The sequence below is a fragment of the Halichoeres trimaculatus genome, unplaced genomic scaffold (assembly GCF_033239565.1).
Source record: "Halichoeres trimaculatus isolate MK-OKI-2021-1 unplaced genomic scaffold, fHalTri1.1 fHalTri1_scaffold_17, whole genome shotgun sequence".
NCBI lineage: Eukaryota > Metazoa > Chordata > Actinopteri > Labriformes > Labridae > Halichoeres > Halichoeres trimaculatus.
Genome location: NW_027437195.1, coordinates 30,329,015 through 30,353,763, shown reverse-complemented (window position 1 = coordinate 30,353,763; position 24,749 = coordinate 30,329,015). Strand labels below are relative to the sequence as shown.

Sequence of the window (24,749 nt, the reverse complement as noted above, 5' to 3'; positions counted from 1 at the left end):
TCCAGTCAATCCAGTGTAACCATGAAGTATAATAGACATAAAATAATTAAATAAAGTCACTGGGTTGTGAGAATCTGTGTTCAAACGTGTTTATCAGTTTTGTTTGGCAGCTTTATCCACTTTTGATGACTGTAATGCTTCATACACTCCTTAAAGACGTAATTTATGTGGATTATAATTTAAAATCATCGGCACATTGTTCATGCTCTCTCACATTAGATGGATGACATATTGATACAAAGTAGAAAACAAGGACTAGTGGACGGTGAAAAGCGTGTTTGTTTTACTCTTGTTTTCTCTGTTAGTGAACTTTAAGTGTTAATATCTGTTATCAGCATTTATCTGCAGCCAGGCTTTCTAACATTTTAAGTCCTTTATCGTTTTTAGTGGATTAACAACCTGGAGACGGACCACCGCTACAGCTCATGGCCGTACAACGTGCAGGAGCTGCTCAGACCCACCTTCCCCGGAGTCATCAGGCAGATCCGCAAGAACTTCCACAACCTGGTCTGTCTGAGCCGGATTAATCAGAGTCTGCAGAGTCCACATGTTCCCACACTGCTGTGAAACACTAACCTGAGTGTGTGTGTGTGTGTGTGTGTGTGTGTGTGTGTGTCACAGGTGATCATTCTGGACCCAGCTCAGGAAAACTCTGCGGAGCTGCTGAGCGTTGCAGAGATGTTTTATGCTAACAACATCCCACTCAGGTGAGTGTTTGTGTCAGGAGGGAGGAGGGGATTTCTCTGTTAGCTAAAGGTTGATTTGACGCTTTGCACGTGCACGTTGAGATAAACAGGAGCAGAAACTGAAGTGTAGTCGGTGAATAAACTAGAGACGGATCCTGCAGTGCAGCTGTGTGGACGCGTGGTTAAAAATCCATTTAGCAGTTCTGTCAGGCAGGTTTAGTGGACCTTTGTTTCCTCCCTGCGTGTGGCGTCAGGGGAGGGTCAGTTTGTCTGAATACAGATGAAGCTCGCAGCACGCTCGCTGCATTTCAACTCTCTGATAAACATAAGGGAGCCTGTTGCTCAAACTTTACTCGGTCTGTGTGTGTTTTTAGGATCGGGCTGGTGTTCGTGGTGTCCGATGAGGACGACATCGACGGGATGCAGGATGCAGGTGTGGCGCTGGTCCGAGCGTATAACTACATCAGTGACGAGGTGGACAGTCAGAGCGCGTTTGAAGCCGTCATCTCGGTGAGTGGAGCGTTCTCAACACTGCACAAAATGAAATCTAGGTGGGTTTATGACTTTATACACTGCAAAAAATGAAATCTACGTGGGTTTATGACTTTATACACTGCAAAAAATGAAATCTACGTGGGTTTATGACTTTATACACTGCAAAAAATGAAATCTACGTGGGTTAATGATTTTATACACTTCAAAAAAATAAAATCTTATCAAGTATTTTTGTCTTATTTCAGTAGAAAATCTCCTTTCAGACCTAATACGAGCCATTTCAAGTTATTTAAAGACAAAAATGAGCTCTGAATTGCTTGTTACAAGTAAAAAAATCTGCAAATAGAACAAGAGAAAAGTTTCTTGTATTAAGGCATTATTCTGCTTTGCATCGTCAGAGTTTTTGAACTTATTAAAACCAATTCAGACCTCATTTTTGTCTTTAAATAATTTGAAACGAGACATTTTTCTGGACTGGTCAAGTGAATGTGCCTCATATTGAGTAAAATAAGAGAAATTGTACTTAAAATAAAACAAAAACACTTGATAAGATTTCAGTTTTTGCAGTGTATGGCCACAGTCGCCTGACATATCCAGGAAAAAAAGTCTGATTTCAAGATATTAAAGAGAAAACAGACACTAAAAATCTTCCAATTGGGCTAAAAACATTTGCTTGTTTAGTTTGTTGTTGTAAGAATAATTCCCTGATGCCAAGGTATTTTTTTACTGATCATATAATAGATAAAAGTAATAAACCGTATTTATAAAGCACTTTTCAAAACAGAGTTACAAGGTGCTTTTACATCATAAAAACTAACATTAAAAAGAAATAAAAGAGAGGAAGTAAAAGAGAGGTAAAAGAAAAATGTGAGGAAAAACTTAGAAAATGTAGAAAAAAAGAAAAAAAAAGAAAAATGTAGACTAGAAAAAGCGACAGCATTTGTCTGTTTTTTTTCAAGTGTCCTCTTGCTTAAGGGCCTGTGTCCACTGACAGCATCTTTTGCACCAAAAGCAGAAATTTTCTGACAAAACCAAAAAAGTTTCAGCCACAACACAAAGATGTTATCATTATTATTATTTAGGAGTTTCACACTGCAAAAAAATAAAATCTAATATATGATACAAGCCAGTTTCACTGAACAAGTCCAGAAAAAATCTTGTTTCAAGATTTTAAAAGACAAAAGGAGACCTGAGTTACTGTATGTATTGTCTTTGGGACACTGTGACGGATGGTTTTGGCACCTTGTTTGTTTGCAAAACTCAGTCTAACTTTCAAAAGTCTGGGTCTGGGGGTGGTTTTCGACAGTTACATGAAATTTGATACACAAATCAATAAAGTTAAAACGTATGTTGACGGCTCTCAATCTGCTCTTAGTCGCCTCCAACTTATGAAAAATGCTGCTGTTCGGTTTTTAACTAACACTGAGAGACGAGAGCACATCCCCCCGGTCTTAACTCTCTGCATTGGCTTCCAGTTCATTTTAGGATTGATTTTAAACTTTTAATGTTTGTTTTTAAAGCTCTTGATGGTTTGGCCCCTTCTTATTTATCAGAGCTAACCCTAACCAACTTTTATCATCTCTGACCTGGGCCATTTTACATCCAAAATATAAAAATATTTATCTAGGATGGCTTTTGATACCCAATAGTGTGGTGAAACTTTTTATTTTAACTAAATTTAATTTGATTTAATTTTTATTTTATTTTATTTTATTTTATTTTATTATTTTTTATTTTATTTCATTTTATTATTTTTTATTTTATTTTATTTTTTATTTTAATTTATTATTTTTTCTTTTCTTTTCTTTTCTTTTATAACTTAAATTTGATTTAATAATTTAATCATTTGATTTAATTTAATTTAATTTAATTTAATAACTTAATTCAATTTAATTTAATTTGATAATTTAATTTAATGATTTTATTTTATTTTATTTTATTTTATTCTTCTTATAGTTAGTGTTTTTACTTAATGGTTTTTATTGTTTTTATACATTATCTTTGGTAAAGCATTTTGGTCCACATTTACATAAAAAAATCTACCAATAGGGTTTGGCGGATGAACTAGTTTTGTTTCTTGTATTCAGGGATTGTTCTTATTTCAAGAAACTAAACTAAACATGTTTTTTACCTCATCGGCTGTTTTTTTCTACTCTTTCCAAACTGTTCAGGCATCATTTTTGTCCTCAAATATCCTGAAAAGAGAAACTTTTCTGGACAATTTTTACTTAAAATGAGACACAAACACTTGATTAGAGTTTAGTTTTTGCAGTGATAAATCCTGCGTCCGAAATCTTGAGGAGATTTAGTAGAGAAGTTTCGTCTGGTAACTATTTTATTTCTTTAATTTGCCCACATGTAGGATTTTAGGTGATGTATTGATGGGGTGCATCAGGAGAGATGAAGAAGCCAAGAAAAGAGACTTTCACACACAACAACCTGAGCTAATCCGTCAAATACCTGATGATATTTTTCATTCCTGTTCTTTTTCCTCCTTTTAGATGTTTAACCGGATCCCCGTCGGTGGAAAACTCAGCGTTGGAGACGTGGTGAAGGTGTTGGAGAAGCGCTTCCCTTACGTGGAGGTCAGCAGCGTGCTGGGAGCCGACTCCAGCTACGACAGCAACAGGAAGGTGAGAGGTCGATATCACCTTCATTTAGTGCATCATGACGGCAGTTTCACAGACTGAGGGGAGTTTATGTTGCACGCTGAACGCTGATCATGGTCTGAAGACCCCTCTCTGATCTGGGTTTGAGTCTGAGGGGGTTACAGGATGACGTGATGAGGGGTAACGTCTCTTCCTGTCCTCTTTCAGGAGGGACGGGCGTACTATGAGCAGACCGGGGTGGGCCCGCTGCCCGTGGTCATGTACAACGGGATCCCGTACCAGCGGGAGCAGCTGGACCCTGATGAACTGGAGACGGTGACCATGCAGAAGATCCTGGAGACCACGTCGTTCTACCAGAGAGCCGTGTACCTGGTCAGTCTGAGCTTCCTGTCTGAGATAAAAACACTCCTTCCTCCAGCTGTAAAAAAACACGTTCAGTCAGTGAGCCGACAGCCTGACAGAGATAAAACCGGTGGGCGTATTGTTTGTGATTCTCTGTGTGTTTATTTGTTGTTTCATTCACTGGAGCTGCTGCAGTTTGATGAAAAGGGAAATGAAACCAACAGAAAAGCTTCAGATGTGTTAATGGGAGCCAGGATTGTTCATTTTAACACGTACACGTGTTGGATCGTAGTGAGAAATATTTCTCCTGTTAAGCTGCGTCTCTGTGAGCGCGCCATCTGCCACGCGCTCCTGCTCCAACGTCGTCACAGATCTCCCATCTTTCCCAGCTCCCCCAGCAGCCAAATGTTTGAGTGTGTCGTTTCAAAGGCCTCTGATTTGTTGGGTCTTAAAGTGAAGAAGTATCTGCTCGTTGTTTCCTCCTGTTCACTCTCTAATCTGAATTTGTTGAGGGGAAGTGAAGCTGCTGTAGGAAAGCTGATAAACCGAGCAGCTTGACTTTAAAGATGGCGCTGGCGTTGGTTCCTGGCTCTGCGGCGTCAGCGAGGACTGAGTCGTTCCTCTTTCGTGCTGAATCTTTGCTCTTTGTGGCCCACAGGGGGAGCTGGCGACAGATCACGACGTCCTGGACTTCATCATGAATCAGCCCAACGTGGTTCCTCGGATCAACCCCAGAGTGCTGTCCCCCAGCAGGACTTACCTGGACCTGTCCGACACCAGTGAGTACACATACAGGGGGAATGTGAAGCAGACACTGACGGGGAAATTACTGTGAAATTTACACCATCAGGGAGGTTCATTTATTCAAATCTACTCATGTTTTCATCCTGGTTACTTTTTTAGCTTCAATAAAGTTCAAATAATAAAAAAGCTGTTTTATTATTTTAAAAACATGAAACTTTGAGACTTCAAAAACATGAAATTATCCGCCATCTTTGATAAACCATGTGAGTGTAAACAATAGGCTAGAGTGGGGCTCCACCTTGTACGGTTTTGAAACCATCATCGTGCAGCCAGAGTCTGAGCAGTAGTCGATAGTCTGAGTGGAGCCAGGGGACAAAAGGTTTTTATTTCTTCCGAAACGTGACATGAAACCTGTTTTTAACCTCTCATAACTAATGAAAAAGAAATTTTTCACAATAAAAAGGACCACAGCATACAGACCTGAAAAACATTTCTACCAGGTGTTTTATTTTTGGAAGTTTGACCACAGCCCATCTGGAATGACTGGGGACAGAGTTTTTGACCCATACTGCAGCCGGCCACCAGGGGGAGCAGTATTTGTGATGACCTCACTTCCATTTTTTACAGTCTATGGTGTTGACTGTGCGCTTTTCTCACCCGGCTGTGGTTTGTTGTTGAAGTCAAGATGAAAACCATCTGGTTTGGACCATAGACTGTAGTAAAAAAAAATGGACGTCATTTGCTCAGTTCGAAGTGAGGTTTCCACAAAAACTGCTCCCCCTGGTGGCTGGCTGCAGTATAGGTCAAAAAATCCATCTCCCCAGTCATTCCAGATGGGCTGTGGTCAAACTGTAAAAAATTAATAACCCCGGTAGAAATGTTTCTCACGTCTGATTGTTGTGGTGGTTTGAAGATATCATTTGGCTGCCTTGTATCCAAGTCCTCTTTTTTCTGAAAAGTTTTGCTTTCATTAGTTATACGAGGTTAAAAACGAGGCTTTATGTAACGTTTCTCGCGCCAATCTTGTGTATTTTTTTTCGGGGATTGTAAAATATGTCGGGAGGTAGAGTCAGGAAGTGATTAGACTCTCAAAAGAAATAAAATTATTATTATTTTAGTCACCCAGCTCCACTCAGATTCTCCCAGAATCCCTCACAGTCTCTACTGCACAGACTCTGGCTCCAATCTGCTAAAATGGCTGCACCTGAGACGACGGTATTTTGGCTTCAAAACCATACAATGGGAAATGGTGGAGCCACACTGTCCACTCTATATACAGTCTGTGATTTGGACACGTTTTGTTTTATTTTGAAAATCAACCAACGATTTTAGGCTGTTTCCATGCAGGACTTCCTGTCCCGCTCGATCTGCTTTTGATAAAAGTGACATAGGCTTATGTCTCTGATGCAACAGATGCACGTTTACTTAAATAGAAACTAGGGCTGGGAAGATATGTAATTCTCACGATTCGATTCTTTTACGATTTTTGGGGTGCCGATTCGATTTAAATTGCAATTTTTCGATATTTACGATTTTTCGTTTCCTTTTTTAACACCAGACCTTGCAAAAAAGTTAAATCATGATGATGAGGATGATGTCTACAGACTATATCAGGAGCCATATTTTCCCATAGAATGCACACCACGTGAGTCAGAGAGAAACATCTCGCCCTCTGCTGGTGAAAAGCGGGAACTATTTTCCAGTCCAGTCTATAAACAAAGACTGAAATGAAGAATTTGAAGAAAAAACAACAATTTTATTTACAAAAAAATTCTCAATTTTTATATTGTCAAACAAAAAATCCTGATATTCCAATTTTTGATTTTTTTCTCCCACCCCTAACAGAAACGTATCTGATCAGAGACGACTCTGATGTAGTTTGGTAAAAAGAAAACAGGGATTGATATTTGTCAATTTATCCCCAAAAGTCATGAAATGCATCATGAAATTTAAGTTTCCGTGCCGTAAAACAGATCAGTGAACTCAGGGTCACACTCCTCTTCTTCTCTTCTCTTCAGATAACCACTTCATCGACGACTACGCTCGCTTCTCCACCCTGGACACCAAAGAGAAGAGCACCGCCGTGGCCAACAGCATGAACTACATGACCAAGAAAGGTGAGGCGGTCTGGACTCAGAGCTGAAACCCTGAATGAGAGGAAGCTGCTGTACAGATTATTCAAACTCTCCTTCTGTCCTCTCCTCCTCCTCCTCCTCCTCTTCTTCTTCTTCTTCCTCCTTTTCATGTGATTTAAACCCGTCCCTCCATCAGGGATGACCACCACCAACAGGCATGGTAATCACCCTCCTCCTCCACATTTTTCTCCTCCGCTCTCGTCCTTTCTGTTTTCTGTGAACCATCACGCTTCCATCTGTGCTTCACTCCCCGGAGGGCGCGGACGGCCCATTATCACGCATGTGATGATTGTAGTGCAGCTCCTGAAGTGTAACTACTAACAAACAGAGCTGCTCGCTCTGAATCCTCCGTCTGTAGAGAGCATGAAGGTCCATCCTGTGTTTCTGCCCTGGCTGCATGACGAGCCAGAGTTCACAGACTGATTCGATCATAAAAAGTTTTTCCTTTCAGCTCAGTTTGCCAACCACTCATAGATCTTGATCTGATTTATCAGAAGCAGAGCCGCTCGGCCTCACGACTCGCTCTGTGCAGCATCATCTCTGACAGCTTCTGTCTCTGTCTTTGTGCTCGCCAGACGACGGCTTCATCCGCCCTGTGACCTTCTGGGTGGTCGGAGACTTTGACAAGCCCTCAGGACGCCGGCTCCTTTATGACGCCATCAGACACATGGTACGGACAGAGCTTTTGAAGATACAGCACGAGAGATTAGAGCACGAAGAGATTTCAGTGATCGGGGAAAATGGAAACAGGAAATCTGTTTCTGTGTTTTCTGGTTAACATCAAGCAAAGAGCATTAGCTTAGCTTTAAGGCTAAAAACAGTGAAACACCAAGTCTGGTCTTACCAAAAGTCCACTGATGGATTTTTCTTATTCTTTTTGCTCTAACAGCAAATATTTACTGACATAACCAAAGACGTTAATAGTAACACCAAATGTAACATCACTTCAGGGTTTAAGATTTGTGCATCCCAAAAACTGATGTCTTTGCAAGTTTTTATGTTTTATTTGCAGTAAAAATGTCCTGTAAGACATCATTTGAGCCACATTCACATGAAAAAGTCTTGAATTTTTTTTTATTTTAAGATATTAAAAGACAAAAGTGACGGTTAAATTGCTCGTAAAAACCAAAAACATCTGCCAGTGAGGTAAGATGAATTTATCTGACAGGTTTTTTTGAAATAAGAGTTATGTCTTTATAAATAAAATAAAAAAACATTCAAGTACTTTTTTCTTACCTCATTTGCAGATTTTCTTAACGCTCCAAAATCCATCAGAGCATTAAGGCTCCTATTCACAAGTGCTTTTTAAAAATACCGTAACTCCTCAAATACATGGGCAAGAGAGAACATTAAGACAGCCCCATAAAGGAGAGAAAACAAGCTTTACGGTGATATTCGGGGTTGTAACGCCCCAATATGCAACAATTGAAATTAATTTTCACTGCATTTTGTAATAAAATCTTGAACCCAAAATGTAATTAACTTTGCTGCATTATGTCATAAGTTCTGACATATTGCATCACTTATTACGAAATGCGGGTTCCTGCATGTAAAGAGTAAGAAGTTATTACATAATATAACAAAGTTTATTACATATTACATTGAAAAGTTTATTACAAAATGCGGCAGATTATTAAGAAATGCAGCGTTATCACATAATGAAGTGAAAATGTTTTACATTATTACATATTGGGGCTGTTTTTCCAAAAATAAGAGACTTATATGCAAAAGAAAGCATACAAAGCTTTTTAAACATACTTTACGGTTTCTGCTGAGGTTAACAGTAATCAAGAGACCTCTTTCAGCAACTACACTGCAAAAACTGAAATCTTATCAAGTGTTTTTGTCTTATTTTCAGTAAAAAATGTCTTTTTAAACTTAATATAAGCCACATTTACCTGACCACTCCAGAAAAATGTTTTATTTAAATTTTTTTAAGACAGAAAAAGTTTCTTGTACTGTGGCATTTATTCTTATTTCAAGAAACTTAATGGCCGCATTTCTCTTCCCCCACTAGCAGATTATTTTTTACTTGTTACAAGCTATTTAGACTTCATTTTGTTTTAAAAATAAAACGTGTCTTGTCTTTAAAAATAAGACATTTTTCTGGTGAATGTGGCTCATCTTAAGTGTAATACAAATGTTACTAAAAATAAGACAAAAATGCTTGTTTAGACTTCCTTTTTTTGCAGTGTAACATCTTACACAACAAAAAATAGGAAGTGTTTAGAAATTAAGGTTGCAGATGCTGCAAGAGCAAAAAAAACAGGTCAGTGGACACAGGCCCTGAAGCTTTGAATTAAATTACCTTTAAGATCTCAGATAAACAGTTGAAAAGTATTCCTGAAAGTGTTTAAATCTCGTTTTAGGTTTGTGTTTGATGTATTAAAAGTGTTTTTTCTCTGATGTGACACAAAGCGTTTGATTTGTGGATCTTTCCTTTCTCTAACGCCGACCCCTTTACTCCAGAAAACCAGCAACAACGTCAGACTGGGGATGATCAACAACCCGTCAGCCGCCCCATCCGCTGAGACGAGCCGCGTCGCCCGTGGGATCTGGGCCGCCATGCAGACGCAGTCCGCCAACAACGCCAAGAACTTCATCACCAAGCTGGCCAAAGAGGAGACCGCCGGCGCTCTGGAGAAAGGAGCCGACATCGGAGAGTTTGCCGTCGGGGTGAGGAGTTAGGATTAAACACTCATGCATATTTCGTCCTGCATTAACCCCTCCTTCCTCCTCGTCTCCTCTGACCTCGCTGCCTTAACGTGTCTCCTGTTTCCTCCCCCCTCAGGGTATGGATGTGTCACTCTTTAAGAGCGCCTATGAGGGTCAGAAATATGACTTCCTGCTCTCCCACGCTGCCTACTGCAGAGACGTGCTCAAACTGAAGAAAGGACAAAAAGCAGTCATCAGCAACGGAAGAGTGAGTCACAGTCGTCTTCTCATTGTTGGAAAAACTTAGAGAGAAACTTTCAGGATGAAGAGAAGGAGTCGGTTAACGCTGTCCCTCCTGTTTCAGATCATAGGCCCGCTGGAGGAGGAGGAGGTGTTCAACCAGGACGACTTCCTGCTGCTGGAGAGCATCATCATGAAAACATCCGGGGAGCGGATCAAAAGCAAAGTGCAGCAGTTTGGCGTGGAGGACGACAGGTTGTTGTCACCCTGAGTTTGAGCGCAGACTCTGGATGTTTTCAGGACGAGTTGTTGAATAAAACGTGTGTTTTCTCTCAGAGCCAGCGATTTGGTGATGAAGGTGGACGCTCTGCTGTCCTCTCAGCCGAAAGGCGAGGCTCGCATCGAGTACGACTTTGCAGACGACCACTACAGGTAGAGTTTTTCTCAAAGGAACTACAGGTTGTTTCACCTTTCTGTCCTTTAAACTCTTAATGTGCTCGTTCCTCGCAGCGCTGTGAAGATTCGGCCTAAAGAGGGGGACGTGTATTTCGATGTTGTTGCTGTCGTGGATCCTGTGACTCGAGACGCTCAGAAACTCGCTCCTCTCCTCTCGGTGGGTTGAGTTTGCTCCCTTGTTGGTCACAGCTCTAATTTACCTGTCTGGTTGATACACCTGGCCTCATCCTGACCCTGTCCACGTCTCATGTCTGACCCGTCTCTGCCTGCAGGTTCTGAAGCAGCTGGTAAACGTCAACTTACGCGTCTTCATGAACTGTCAATCCAAGCTGTCAGAGATGCCTCTGAAGAGGTGAGGACAGAAACTGAGCGCTCACCGAGATCAGAAACAAACCTTTCATCCCGGTTACATCAGCATGCGTTGAAAAGTCTGCATCAGAGGATTTTGGATGGAAGTTTATGTCTCACTCTCAGGGTTTATGTTTCAGGTTTCACCTCAGATGATGCGCTAAATTCTCAAAGTTTTGAAAAAGTGTGTGTCTCAGATCTTTTGTTCGGGACTTTAATGTCTCTGAACATTTTTCTTTTACCATCTATACTGGGAAAACTGAAACCTAAGGAAGAGTTTTCATCTTATCTTGATGGAAAAAACGTCTTATCAGACCGAATATGAACCACATTCACCTGAAAAGAAAGAAAAATGTCTTATTTAAAGGTAAAGTCTGCAGGAATATCAACTTTTACATGTGTATCAGTGTCTGTGTCTGCCTCAACCTCCCTCCTCTGCCTGGATGTTGATGTTTTGGTTGTTTTGGGGCATTTCTAGGTGAAGAGTAAGCGTGGTTACATCAGCCAATCACAGCGCACTTAGTGTGCAAGTGACTTTGCATGGTAATAGTGAGTCAAAGAAGCTAATCAGAGCAGCTACGCTAGCTGACGTAGCATGGAGGAAGAAAAACAACCAAAGGGAAATGAAACGGCAAAGAGATAAAGCTTTTTCCTAAACGAGGGTGAAGCTTGGCTCCAGTTTCACTCGCTTTCAAGGATGAAGAGTAACGTGAGTTAGCTTTTTTGCTAACCAGGTATGTGTCAAATACCTGTGGTTTGCTTGTGCTAACATGCTAAGTCAGGTGCACGGCTCCAGAGTCTCTCCCATGTAGAAATGCGATGCTAAAGGTGGTTGCTGGGTTAAAGAGTGTGTTCACTCACAGTACAGCTTTGGTTTGGAGACTGTGGGTGTGCTGCAGCTGGCCCTGAGCCAAGGAGGCGGAGCCCTGTTTGACTGTTGTGTTTATAGGTAACGAAAACTCCTGCAGACCCTACCTTTAAAGACATTTAAAGACAAAACAGACGCCCGAGTTGCATAAAACAATCTCGTTAGTTTCCTCTTTCTGAAAACTAACTGGTTCCTGCCCACAAAACCAAAATGTCCGGGGCTTTTTCCAGTTTTTCCTTACATTTTTTTAATTTATATTTTAGACAAGTTTAAAAAATGTACAGTAGAATTTTAAGACACGAAGCAAATCCCAGATCCCATTACCAATACTCTCATCATCTGCAGGTTTTAACCCTCAAACTCAGATTTTAGGTTTAAAAAACTAAAAACAAGAAAGAAATGTAACAGGAAGAGATAAAATTTAGAAGAAAGGCTTTTTTGGACTAACTGTTTGTTTTTCTTCCAGTTTTTACCGGTACGTGTTGGAGCCGGAGGTGGCCTTCCAGGTGGATGGTAGTTTCTCCCCGGGCCCCATGGCGAAGTTCCTGGACATGCCTCAGTCGCCGCTCTTCACCCTGAACCTCAACACCCCAGAGAGCTGGATGGTGGAGTCGGTGCACACCCGCTACGACCTGGACAACATCTACCTGGAGGAGGTACGGCCGTGGTTTGTGTGCGAGGGCTCAGAGCAAACATAGAGTCTGAGAGTTTCTCAAAGTGCTTTTGTTTGTGCACGTTTCCAGCTGCTAAACCTGAACTGACCCTGTCCTTCTCCTTATTTTGATCCAGAAGTTTGTGATCAGTAGCTCGTCATCAGTTTATGGATTAAAAACCTCATTATTTTGACTTTCCTCGTGTTTGCAGGTTGAGAACATCGTAGCAGCAGAGTACGAGCTGGAGCACCTCCTGTTGGAGGGTCACTGCTTCGACGTGAGCTCGGGCCAGCCGCCGCGAGGCCTCCAGTTCACCCTGGGTACCGCCTCCGAGCCGGTCATCGTGGATACGATCGTCATGGCCAACCTGGTGAGTTTCTGAGCTCTGAGAGCAGAAAGTTGTTGAAGCACAGACGCTGAGAGTCTCCTCTGATCTGCTCCTCAGGGTTACTTTCAGCTGAAGGCGGCTCCGGGCGCCTGGATCCTGAAGATGAGGAAAGGTCGCTCTGATGAGATCTACAAGATTTACAGGCAAGAAGATAAACTTTGACTTTATCGGGTTACAGAGCTGAAATGTTTTCTTAGTCTAGAAATCAGCCTGTGCTGCTCAGTGATTCTCAAACCGGCTCCTTCCTCTAATATTCGTCTTTCTTCTGGTGCAGCCACGACGGCACCGACTCTCCAGCCGACTCTGATGACATCATCGTCGTGCTGAATAATTTCAAGAGCAGGATCATCAAAGTTAAGGTCAGTTTAACCTTTAAAAAGAGGACGAGAACATAAAATTAAAAAATTAAAGAGGGGGTATCCAGACAAAAAGTTTTTTTTTTCTTTTTTAATATTTAAGTTTTTATTCAATGCAGAATTAAAATATGTTTTGCAGCTAGACAAAGTTACATTCATTTTTAGAAATAAAGAAAAACAGTAAAACAAGTACCACATGATATTTTCAGACCATTGTTATACAATGTGGTAGAAATAAAAAAAATTTTTTGAAAGCAGTTTAAAAGAAAAACAAAATAATGTAAATGAATGAAAAGCAAATTTTGTTTCAAAAATTAGAAAGTCAGGGGTAGTAACATAATAAAAAAATTGCATCTACATTTACATGCATGTCTATGCCCCTTCCCACACAAAATGAAAGAATGAAAGAGTGCAAACAAGTTCAGACCAAATATATTTCTGTGAAGACATATATGCAATTTTGTGGTTATTATCAAGTATAAAGAAAACTGATGAATTAAAGTGTAATTTTGATAGGGAAAAATGAATAAAAAGTTAAAATAAACAAATAAAAAAAAAAAAAAAAAAAATTAAATTAAATTAAATTAAATTAAATTAAATTAAATATTAAATATTAAATAAAATTAAATTCAATTAAATTAAATTAAATTAAATTAAATTAAATTAAATTAAATTAAATTAAATTAAATTAATTAAATTAAATTAAATTAATTAAATAAGATAATGGTATAAGTAAAACAACCACAACATTAAAAAACCTCATTGTACTATGGACCATAAAGAAATTAGAGAGTACATAACAGGAAAGAAAACCTGGAGGGTTGGGTGTTTAAGCCAAGCTGCTTGCATATTTTCTTTGATCAGAAAAACTAGTATTGACAAGAATAAACTATTTACAATTGATTTATATATTCAAATGCTCAAAAGTTACCAACAAAAACAAAAACTAGCAAACTCTCAAGGGGAAGAGGGTTACCAAGTCCATATTTTGGATAATGTTAAAGTTGTAGATACCTGTGGAAATCTCGGTTTGTTAGGCCGTGATTGTCTTTAAGCCCTTGAAAATTCTTAAAGCGACCTCTTGTATAGAAGTCGCTGAGTTTCACCAGACCGTTGTCTGCCCACTTTTTGCATGTTGTGTCAATCTTATTGGGAATGAAATTGGAATCATAGGCTATCCATCTCAACAGCTCAAATGGTCCCTTGGTTCGATGAACTGTAATCACATGAAACCAAGGTTTAAGAGAAGTCTTCGTCCAAGGGTTGGCTTCCTGACAAAATGATTTTTTAAACCTCTGCATACTCACACGTTGTAGAAATCCTTCAATCTGTTTGTAAACTGAAATGATGAAGTCATCACATAAGGATCCCTTCATACACAAAGATCTGCCCTTAGCTCCACCCCCTGACCAACCAGAACGAAGGGGGTTTGTGGAGCAGGGAGCCTTAAAGAGACAGCAGCTTAAACAAAGTGTTTCAGACAGAGGCTGAAATAACGGTTTTCTAAACCACCAGGGAGAGAAAACTGGAGACTTATTTGAGCTGTGAATCATGTAAAGAAACTACAGGGGCACCAGAGGGACAGAAAACAACTTAAAATAGCACAGTACCCACTCTTTAACATAAATATAAATCTACATGAATACATAAGTAAATAGATATTTCTTTTAATGTCCCTTTCATGCAGAAAACTAAGAGATAAAAACAAAACAACACTCTCAGGAGTTTTGCTGACAGACACAAAAACAACATGCTAAAAATATATAACGATGAAATCACTTGATTAACAGATCAAGGCAGAAAGAAAGAATGTAAATATAAAATGTTTTTCTCCTTTGTGTTGACTCTCCCTGAGGAATTCCCATGCAAACATGTTTTCGCTTTACATCCAGTGTCTGAGGATCCTCTAGGTGTAGCGTACAAACATGTTTAATGTGTTTACTTCCTCGTTATTGAATCCTTTGTAGACTTCAGTGCCCAGATTATTCCTAACCAACCAAACGGTGTCCTTTGATGTTTATTGTTTAACTAACGTGGTTAAAATTGTTTCACAGGTCCAGAAGAAACCCGACAAGTTCAACGAGGAGCTGCTGAGTGACGGCACCGAGGAGAACGACACGGGCTTCTGGAAATCTCTGACCAGGTAACGGTTTGGTTGATAAATGTAAAGACCTGTTTCCACCAAGTGGTCCGGTAAGGATCAGTTCAGTTTGGTACAGATTGGATCAGTAAAGCCTGATCGCCACATTAGCTTGTAACAGCGTGACGGCATAGCAGCGCGACACAGTGTACCCTGCTAATAAATATATGGACAATGTTAGTTGATGCCATTTTCTAAACAAATGAAAGTTCTCTTCAGGAAGTCAAGTGTTGATATAATCATGGCAGGGTTATACGTTGTTCTTCTTTGACCAATCAATGGGCTGCAGTGTTTCTAGCTCCACCTGCTGGGGTTGGATCAATATGTCTGGCACCACAACAGAAGGGAACTAAAAAGTGGGACGGTACGGGTCGGTAATTTGGGGACCTATCCCAGATTTAGTCAAAAGGAAACAACAAAAAAATGTCGCTTGGTGGAAAGATGGACGACACATCCCTTCCTCACGTTGTATAAAAATGAAACCAAAATACTCTAACAGTTGCTGTTTAGATACGTAACAATGTCCTTTTTACTAACTGGTACTCATTTAAAGCTCCTGTGTGAGATTTTCTGTTGGTGTTGATTTTGGCGCCCCCTGTGGTCACAGCAGTCATTACTGAATTTAACCTGTACATGTGTATTAAGTGTTCCTAGATTGAAAAACACTCTACTTTCTTGGCAGGCCAACCATCCAGAATCTTTGGGGTCTAATATGTAGAAAAAGGTCAGACAACGAGCCCCCGCCTGTAATTTTAGACCTCAAACAAACTGTATAGAAGTGGTCACTCTTTTTTTTGATTGGCTAATTTACATTTTCAGGTTATATTGAAGCATCTATACTCATTTCAGTGTGTTTCATAACAACCTAGACCAGGGGTGGACAACGAGTCAGAGACCAAGAGCCACAAAAATTACTGTGGTACTACAAAGAGATGCAAAAACACACTTCCTCTTACACGTAAAAGAAATGACATGATATAAAAAATCAATACATTTTCAGTTTTCAAAGCAAGATTTGTTGGGTTTGTAAGTGTGTTTAAAATTTGTACTAGGAGCTGTGTCAAAGACAAATTTCTGTTTTTACTGCAGACGAGACAAAGTTTAATCTATCTATCTATCTATCTATCTATCTATCTATCTATCTATCTATCTATCTATCTATCTATCTATCTATCTATCTATCTATCCATCTATCCATCTATCTATCTATCTATCTATCTATCTATCTATCTATCTATCTGTCTATCTGTCTATCTGTCTATCTATCCATCTATCCATCTATCCAATCTATCCATCTATCCATCTGTCTATCTATCTATCTATCTATCTATCTATCTATCTATCTATCTATCTATCTATCTATCTATCTATCTATCTATCTATCTATCTATCTATCTATCTATCTATCCATCTGTCTATCTATCTATCTATCTATCGGTTTATCCATCTGTCTATCTATCTATCTATCTATCGGTTTATCCATCTGTCTATCTATCTATCTATCGGTTTATCTATCGGTCTATCTATCTATCTATCTAGCTATCTATCTATCTATCTATCTATCTATCTATCTATCTATCTATCTATCTATCTATCGGTTTATCTATCTATCTATGTATCTATCTATCTATCTATCTATCTATCTATCTATCTATCTATCTAAGAGCACATGAACGATTGTGGGGAGCACATGAAGAGAAAGGAAACTGAAACTTAAGTATCAATCTCATCACCCAAGTATTGATCAGTACTGATCCCAATGTTTGCAACAATATATCAATTTTATGAGTGGATCGAAGAGCTGCACGACAAAAGGCAAAGGGCCACACGCGGCTCACAAGTCGCAGGTTGGACACCCCTGACCTAGACTCTCCTCACAGGAACTTTAATCTTAAATGAACGTAAAGGCAAAAACAGTAGGTTAAAAAAATATAAAGTGCATGTATTTATGAGAAATATTTACGCAAAAAATACGTCAAAGCCGTTTCTAAAAGCCCCAAACAGGGTGAGAGTGGGGAATCATCGGGAGTGCTCACAAGTCTAAAGCATGAAGATGGCAGAGACGGCGCCATGTTTGAGCTTCAAAAGGGGGAGGGGTTTAAAAAACACTGTGGCTGCTCAACCAATCAGAGACATTCAGCTTGCAGATGGTCAAAACGCTGCTATAACAACACTCAATTCCTTAAGTCAGTCACTTTGAGGAGTGCTGGTTGTTTTGGCTTCACTTTTGGAGAGCTGTAATGTTGTCTATCTTTTGTTACAGATCGACTGCAAAAAAAAAATATTTTCAAATGTTTTTGACTAATTTAAGTAAAAAAAAGTCTCATGATACTCGATGTGAGTCCCATTCAACTGCCCAGTCCAGAAAAAATGTTTTAACTTAAGTTGTTTAAAGACAAAAATCAACTTGATTTGACTTAATTTAATTTGTTACAGCAATTCAGACCTCATTTTTATCTTTAAATAACTTGAAATAAGACATTTTTCTGGACTGGTCAGGTGAATGTGGCTCAGATTGAGTCTAAAAAGACATTTTCTACTAAAAATAAGACAAAAACACTTGTTAAGATTTCAGTTTTTGCAGTGTCTACCTGTGCCGTTTGTTTTTTTGTGTATCATGTTTGTTTTATGTGGTAGTCAGTGCGTAAATGATTTATTGAAGAAAACCTTCACTTTGTTTTTCCTGTTTGTAAAATAAGTAAGCAGCTTTTCCTCCATCTCAGAGGGTTTACAGGTGGAGGAAAGTCAGAGGAGGTGAAGCAGGAGAAGGACGACGTGATCAACATCTTCTCCGTGGCCTCGGGGCACCTGTACGAGAGGTTCCTCAGGTGAGAAAGAAAGAAAGAAAGAGTGTCGTTAAAAATCGAACATCCCCGTCTTTTTACACGGACACAGAGCGTATTGAATCCAGCGCCTTTGTTCTCCAGACTGTGTCGCCAGCCGCTCTTTAATTCTCCTCTCCCTCTCAGGATTATGATGCTGTCAGTTCTGAAGAACACCAAGACTCCCGTCAAGTTCTGGTTCCTAAAGAATTACCTGTCTCCCACTTTCAAGGTAGGATTTCTCTGCTCCTCTGGTGTTACTTTCTGAATCAGCTGGCTTCTCCTCATTGATGTGCAGATTTTCTCTGCCGGCTGCGCTCTTTTGTCCGTCCGTCGCAGCGCGGGCTTCAAACAGGAGCTGTGAAAAATGAAGGTGAAACCTGCAGCGGGGGAGAGATCTCCTGATGAGGGAGTCGGCTTCAGAGATTTTTCTTTGGCTCAGGGCTTTATTCATCGCTTTCAGCTGTTGCCAGGCGTCATTATCCTGCAGATAATGTTTGTTTTGTGACTCTTCTACATTCACTGAAGATAAAGAAGAGAAGACACAACAGCACAGAGTTAGTCTGTCAGGGTGGGCTGTGAGATTCAGCATCAAGAGTTTATGAAAGAAAACAGCAGAAACTTTAATCATGTGATCACAAGAGATGAGATCTGTAGGCAGAAATGTTTCCCAAATACTGACGCAAGAATAAACTGATCCAAAATGTTGGGATTTCTTCTTCTAAGTCTTTAAATTAATTCATATGTCAAGTTTTGATCATTAATCTGATTAAAGGTTTTATACTATCCTGGTACGTCCCCCGTTCTTCTGCAGGAGTTCATCCCCCACATGGCCAAGCAGTACGGTTTCCAGTACGAGCTGGTCCAGTACAAGTGGCCGCGCTGGCTTCACCAACAGACCGAGAAGCAGAGGATCATCTGGGGCTACAAGATCCTGTTCCTGGACGTGCTGTTCCCTCTCGCCGTCGACAAGATCCTGTTTGTGGATGCCGACCAGGTGAGCAGACGATAATTTATCATTTCTCAACATCTGTTTGACCATTATTAAAGTGATCCTCCTGGATGGAACAAGTTGGGTCCTATCACAAGGTTTAGGGCAGAAATTACCCCTACAGCAGTGTTTTTGTGCAGCAGACGCCCAGAGCGCTCGCACCAAACACCCCCTCCCTGCTCCTCTGCAGGTTTCCTCTGCACTCAGACGGGGCCATATTTTACTTGATCAAAAACACAAATAAACGGACTCCCACAGAAAAAATCTGATACCAGTCTGCATTCACGCTTTATTTAGAGAATTTTCAGCGCGTTACTTTCACACAAAAACACCGCGAAATAAGGCTCTAGTTCTCATCGTGTCTCTTCGTCCTGGCAGACTACCTGCGTTTGTTTATATCTGGCACGCCGGGCGTGCGGACTGATACACTAAGCGGCGAGCGCCTTTAAGTTCCGTGGCGGTGCCCATCTTCTCCACGCTTGTTTTGGTTACTCTTCGCGTTTTTCCGCCAATTTCACTTCCGGTTCCACCGCGTCAGCAACAGACATTTACAAAATAAAAGCATGTGAGCAACATGTGCGATAAAATATTCAATTGACGGGTTAACGCGAAAATAACGCGTTAACTTGCCCAGCATTTTTTTTTTTTTACCGGCTTCCTTTTCGTGACAGGTCAGGGGTGTCAGAGTATGATTTGTGCGTCTCAATGAGATGAAGTGGATCAGTGATAGTCCTGAAAACACGTCATCACTGTCAGCAGAGGTGTCGTTTTAGGAGGTCTCTGTTAGCCAATCGGTATCACAATCTTTCCGAGTGTAAATTATTTCCTTTTTCTTTGAGCCGTTGTTGAAACGAAGGCGAGTCTTTCACATTTTTAAGGTTTTAAAGTTTCTCATAATTTCAGCACATTTTAAATCAAACGACCAAATCAAGCTTTGATTTCTCTCCACAGATCGTGAGAACCGACCTGAAGGAGCTGCGTGATTTCGACCTGGACGGCGCTCCGTACGGTTACACTCCGTTCTGCGAGAGTCGGCGCGAGATGGACGGATACCGCTTCTGGAAGTCTGGTTACTGGGCGAGCCATCTCGCCGGACGCAAATACCACATCAGGTCTGAACAGAAACTTCCTCACGTTACACACACACACACACACAGGCTGATGCTCTCATGCATTTTTCATGCGTTGTGCTCTTTGTCTCGCCGCAGCGCTCTGTACGTGGTCGACCTGAAGAAGTTCAGGAAAATCGCTGCAGGAGATCGACTCCGAGGACAGTACCAGGGGCTCAGCCAAGACCCCAACAGCCTCTCAAACCTGGACCAGGTCTGTGACTCTGTCCCTGTTGGTTGTTCTGATATTTGAGGTCTGACTCTCTGACTCCCCTCTCCACGCTGTGTGAGACAGAAATAGAAAAAGACAAACTCAAACAAGGAGAGCTTTAAAAACCCTCGCCTTGTTTTTTATTTGTCCTGTGAAACAGAATAAAACAGAGGCAGCAGATCATCACGCTGTAGATCTAACTTCTAAAAGTACAAACTGAACTTTAACGAGTCCACAGCTTTGACAGAAAGTCTCCTCATGAAAATAAATTTCACATTTTCAATCCTCTTTTTTTCTTTTTTCAGGATCTCCCCAACAACATGATCCACCAGGTCCCCATCAAGTCCCTGCCTCAGGAGTGGCTGTGGTGTGAGACCTGGTGTGACGACAGCTCCAAGAAAAGCGCCAAGACCATCGATCTGGTAAGAAGTGTTGATGTTTGTGGACAACATAAACTATTCAACAGAGATTTTACTTTTTAATTAGGGGAGATTTCTTTATATGGTCACATGTTTCTGTGTTTCCTAATGAATCTGCCTCTACTGACACTGTTGTTATCCTGGTGTAGTCACCTCAGAGTCTTCAGCAAAAAAACAAAAACAGATCAAATACTTTTTATTTGTATAGTTTTACATCAAATTAACGTTAGTGTTTGTCTATAATTCTTAAAATGCTCTGATTTTTGATAGTACATGAGTTTGGAAAGTGTTTCACAACGTGTTAAAGTCACTTTTATACTTCAGCAGGGTTAGAACACAGTGTTGTCATGCTTCATGTGAGCCACCAGAGGGCAGTCAGGCCAGGGTTTAAGAGAGTGCCTGCATAAATGTGAAGATCTGAGTATTTGAGTAGTAGCTTCTTTTATATAATTTATGGTAAAATTACCATACAACACTTAAAACACAAACAGAATATTCACAAAATGTTGAAATTCATCAAAAGATGGATAAGAATTTATTTTTAAGTTGATTAAATTTTTATTTTTTTAACAATACTTATTTATTTTTTCAATTAAAATTATTCATTTATTTAAATTATTATTTTATTTATTTATTTTATTTATTTTATTTTTTAAAATTATTTATTTTATTTATTTTTTATTTATTAAAGCATTTATTAAAAATATATTTTATTTATTTAAATTATTTATTTATTTATTTGAATTGATTTTTCAATTATTAAAATTATTAATTTATCTTTATAAAATATTTTATTTTATTAAAATGATTTATTTAGAGGACAGATGTAGGTAGTTTACAAACTTTTAGCTTTGCCGTTTCAGAGGGTATGAAGGATTCACAGTTAAAGTCTGCTGCAAACATCTAGACCACCTTGAAACCCTTTTCCTCCTTTACGTGGTCAATATTTAATTTTTCTAAATGATTATTTCCTTATTACTCTATGACTATATACAGTCAGGCACAGGGATGTGCAGTTACCCTGATCGCCTTTCAAATGTAGGTTTTTAAGATGATTTGAGACTCAAACATTTTTATAAAATGCTAACTCGAGACTCTTGAGTCCCTCTGCAGAACCTTCCACCACTTTCATTTCTTTTTAGATTTAAAAAAACACAGAAACAAACAGCACACACTCAGTTTTATCAGATATTCATAAAGTAGCAGCTCCATGAAGCATGAAGTGTGTCCTGCATCGTTTACCGTCCCCCTCATCTTTTAAAAGAAGAAATCAAGCAGGAAAAGCTGCTGCTGACGTCTTTATTAAGATGCAGCCTGAGCGGTTGTAAACATCTCATTCTGCTGCTCCTCAGTGCAACAACCCCATGACCAAGGAGCCAAAGCTTCAGGCCGCCGTGAGGATCGTGGCCGAATGGACCGATTACGACCAAGAGATAAAGCGTCTGCAGACCAGAGTCCAGGAGGGAGCAGACGACTCAGCCACGCAGCAAAGAACAGGTACTGACCGCTCTAACAGACTGTGAAGATCCTTTTTTAGACTTGCTGTAATGCAGTGATCAACCAGCAGGTGGCAGTGTTTCGTTTGTTCTGTGATGCACTGAGAGTTTCTCATTTCTCCTCCTCCTCTGTCTCCGTCAGACGCTCACATCGAGCTGTGAGGATCCTGCTGAGCCGTGCTGAGGATCAAACTGAACTCTGTTTAAAGAGTCTTCTTCATGAGGCCTCTCTCCAGCCTGAGGGGGGCGCTGCTGACCGACTGACCACAACCCGGTGCTCAGCTGTTCAACCGTTTCTGTTTTTTCTAGCGTGTGGAGGGGACTCAGAGCTGCAGGGTTTCCTGTGTGTGTGTGTGTGTGTGAGTGAGTGAGGATGTGTGTGTGGATCATGAATCTGTTTTGTATTTCAGGTTTTCTTCTTTCTGTGGGACTCGCTGGTCTGGATGTTTGCACTGATCGGGTTCTGGCTCAGGCCGGGGTTGAAGCACAAAAAGACCTCAGAGAGTCTCACTGCTGTTTTTTTTTCTGCACACTCACTGGATTAAAGACGTCTGAGGCGCAGGCCTCTGACTGATGGGTAACGGGATCAGATCATGTTTTATGTCCTAAAGTTTCTCTGATTTTAGACCTGGAAACACTTCATCAAACTGTACAAATACATAAAAACTAAAGTTAGAAATGTGATCAGCTCACATGAAATCATGAAATCAGGAAAGATTTTCTTTTTCTTTGATTGAATCAGTCCTGCAGAGTCCCAGTTTGGATTAAAATCAATGATAATGGATGATAGTAAATGATAATAAATGAGGTGTTTTGGTAAATTAAAAACCTGTGTTCATATTGACGTATAAATTCAGACTATGAGGGAAATGAGGGAATACAGGAGGAATGTAGGCAGCCTTCATATTAAACCTGAGTTTGTTGGTCTCCATGGATCTGTCAGTCTGTATTTGGCCCTGAGATATTTTTGTTAAATAAACCCGTCCAGTAAAGATCAGATGTTTCCTCTGTGCTTCGTGTTTGCTGCCTGCAGAGTTCGGCTGTTCGTTTATTTTTCTGTCTTTTTTAAAACTGAAGGATTCGACCAATCACAGACCAGACGCTGGGGTTATTAACTAAAACAGGTGTGACTACACAGAAAAAAAAAAAGATGTCCAGGTGTCTGAGAGAAAGGTGAAGAAGAATTAGGGCTCTGACAGATCTTGATACTCAGACCTCCGTCGCAGCAGTCTGGCTTAAATTTGAACATATTTTGGCTTGAATGTAAGAGATTTCCTTCTGATAATGAGGTTGAGGAATTTCAGGATTTCAGTCTGAAATCCGCCTGATTTTCCTGAGCTCCTAATTTTTTCCACTTACTATTGTTGGACCACAGTCGGATTTCTGACCGTCTAGAAAAATGTGACATAAAACTAAAGTCTAAGGTTAAAGTCAGGATTATATTTTGATCTTCGAACTTAAAAAACATATTATTTTAGTCTTACAAATTTCATTTTTATTCTATTAACCCTTCTCTAAAATTATTTTTAGTGGCTTATTTCATCCTCAGTACTTCAAAACTTTTTATACTTCTGTGATTTAATAACACACACTGCTTTTTAGATGATTTGGGGACAAAAGGTTTTCTTTACCAGCTCATCTCTCTAACCAGAAGATTACTTCCTGTTTACTTTAAGTGACATAAAATTACTTCCTTTTTACTTCTGGCAAAACAAAATAACTTCCTGTTTTCTCCAAGTAAAAAAGATTAACTTCCTGTTTACTTTCAGTGAAATAAAATATCTTTCTGTTTACTTTTAGTGAAATATAATAACTTCCTGTTTAGGTTAGGTGAAATAAAATAACTTCCTGTTTACTTTTAGTGAAATAAAAACACTTTGTATTTACTTTCCGTTCTTTAAAGTAACTTCCCGTTTACTTTCGGTGAAACAATATAACTTCCTGTTTAGTTTCGATGAAATAAAATAACTTTCTGTTCACTTTTAGTAAAATAAAATAACTTCCTGTTTTCTCCAAGTAAAATAGATTAACTTTCTGTTTACATCAGTAAAATAAAAACACTTTCTTGTTTACTTCTAGTGGAATTAAAAAAGAAAATCGCTTAAAGCACTGAAATGAAATAACTTTGTTTAAACTCAAAAATAAAATAACTTCCTGTTTACATCCCCTCTTCACCCCCTTACTTCCTGTTTAATTGGCTGTGATAATATAACTTCCTTTAAAAAAATAAATTGAAAAAATATTTATTGCTTCATGTTTACGGCGCTGAAATTAAATAATTTTGTTTACAACTCAAAAATAAAATAACTTCCTGTTTACATCCTCTTTAATCATATTACTTCCTGTTTACACCTTCAAAATAGAACAACTCTCTGTACACACAGCTGACGTTATATAACTTCCTGTGTACCTGTTTTTCCCTCCTTGTCTGCATCATCTTTTCTGCTGAGCACTGTGTCCCGTGGCAGCGTTGGAAAGATCAATGCATGTTTTTCTAGCAGTGAGAGAAATGTGAAAATGATTCACTGCTACAGTGACCACCTCCCCTCCCCGTTACTTCCTGTTTACCTGTCTGACATCATTTAA

General features: G+C 39.6%; 1 protein-coding gene across 2 annotated transcripts in view; it reads left to right on the top strand.

Moving 5' to 3' along the window:
- Positions 1-23,091, top strand: part of uggt1 (UDP-glucose glycoprotein glucosyltransferase 1) — a 40,998-nt gene extending 17,907 nt beyond the window's left edge. The window contains exons 14-41 of one of the 2 annotated variants that reach the window (XM_074691679.1): positions 388-507; positions 622-707; positions 1,061-1,196; positions 3,683-3,814; positions 3,998-4,162; positions 4,791-4,911; positions 6,895-6,993; positions 7,148-7,171; positions 7,587-7,681; positions 9,481-9,687; positions 9,803-9,934; positions 10,031-10,161; positions 10,243-10,338; positions 10,417-10,519; positions 10,635-10,714; positions 12,045-12,234; positions 12,443-12,601; positions 12,677-12,762; positions 12,894-12,978; positions 15,030-15,118; positions 17,839-17,943; positions 18,085-18,169; positions 18,752-18,934; positions 19,880-20,040; positions 20,137-20,251; positions 20,554-20,670; positions 22,020-22,164; positions 22,306-23,091. In XM_074691679.1, the coding sequence (XP_074547780.1) occupies positions 388-507; positions 622-707; positions 1,061-1,196; positions 3,683-3,814; positions 3,998-4,162; positions 4,791-4,911; positions 6,895-6,993; positions 7,148-7,171; positions 7,587-7,681; positions 9,481-9,687; positions 9,803-9,934; positions 10,031-10,161; positions 10,243-10,338; positions 10,417-10,519; positions 10,635-10,714; positions 12,045-12,234; positions 12,443-12,601; positions 12,677-12,762; positions 12,894-12,978; positions 15,030-15,118; positions 17,839-17,943; positions 18,085-18,169; positions 18,752-18,934; positions 19,880-20,040; positions 20,137-20,251; positions 20,554-20,670; positions 22,020-22,164; positions 22,306-22,325 (3,267 nt within the window). In that variant the 3' untranslated portion in view covers positions 22,326-23,091. The remainder of the gene's footprint in view (positions 1-387; positions 508-621; positions 708-1,060; positions 1,197-3,682; positions 3,815-3,997; positions 4,163-4,790; positions 4,912-6,894; positions 6,994-7,147; positions 7,172-7,586; positions 7,682-9,480; positions 9,688-9,802; positions 9,935-10,030; positions 10,162-10,242; positions 10,339-10,416; positions 10,520-10,634; positions 10,715-12,044; positions 12,235-12,442; positions 12,602-12,676; positions 12,763-12,893; positions 12,979-15,029; positions 15,119-17,838; positions 17,944-18,084; positions 18,170-18,751; positions 18,935-19,879; positions 20,041-20,136; positions 20,252-20,553; positions 20,671-22,019; positions 22,165-22,305) is intronic. The other variant, XM_074691680.1, reaches the window with a different exon arrangement.
- Positions 23,092-24,749: the final 1,658 nt, after the last annotated feature.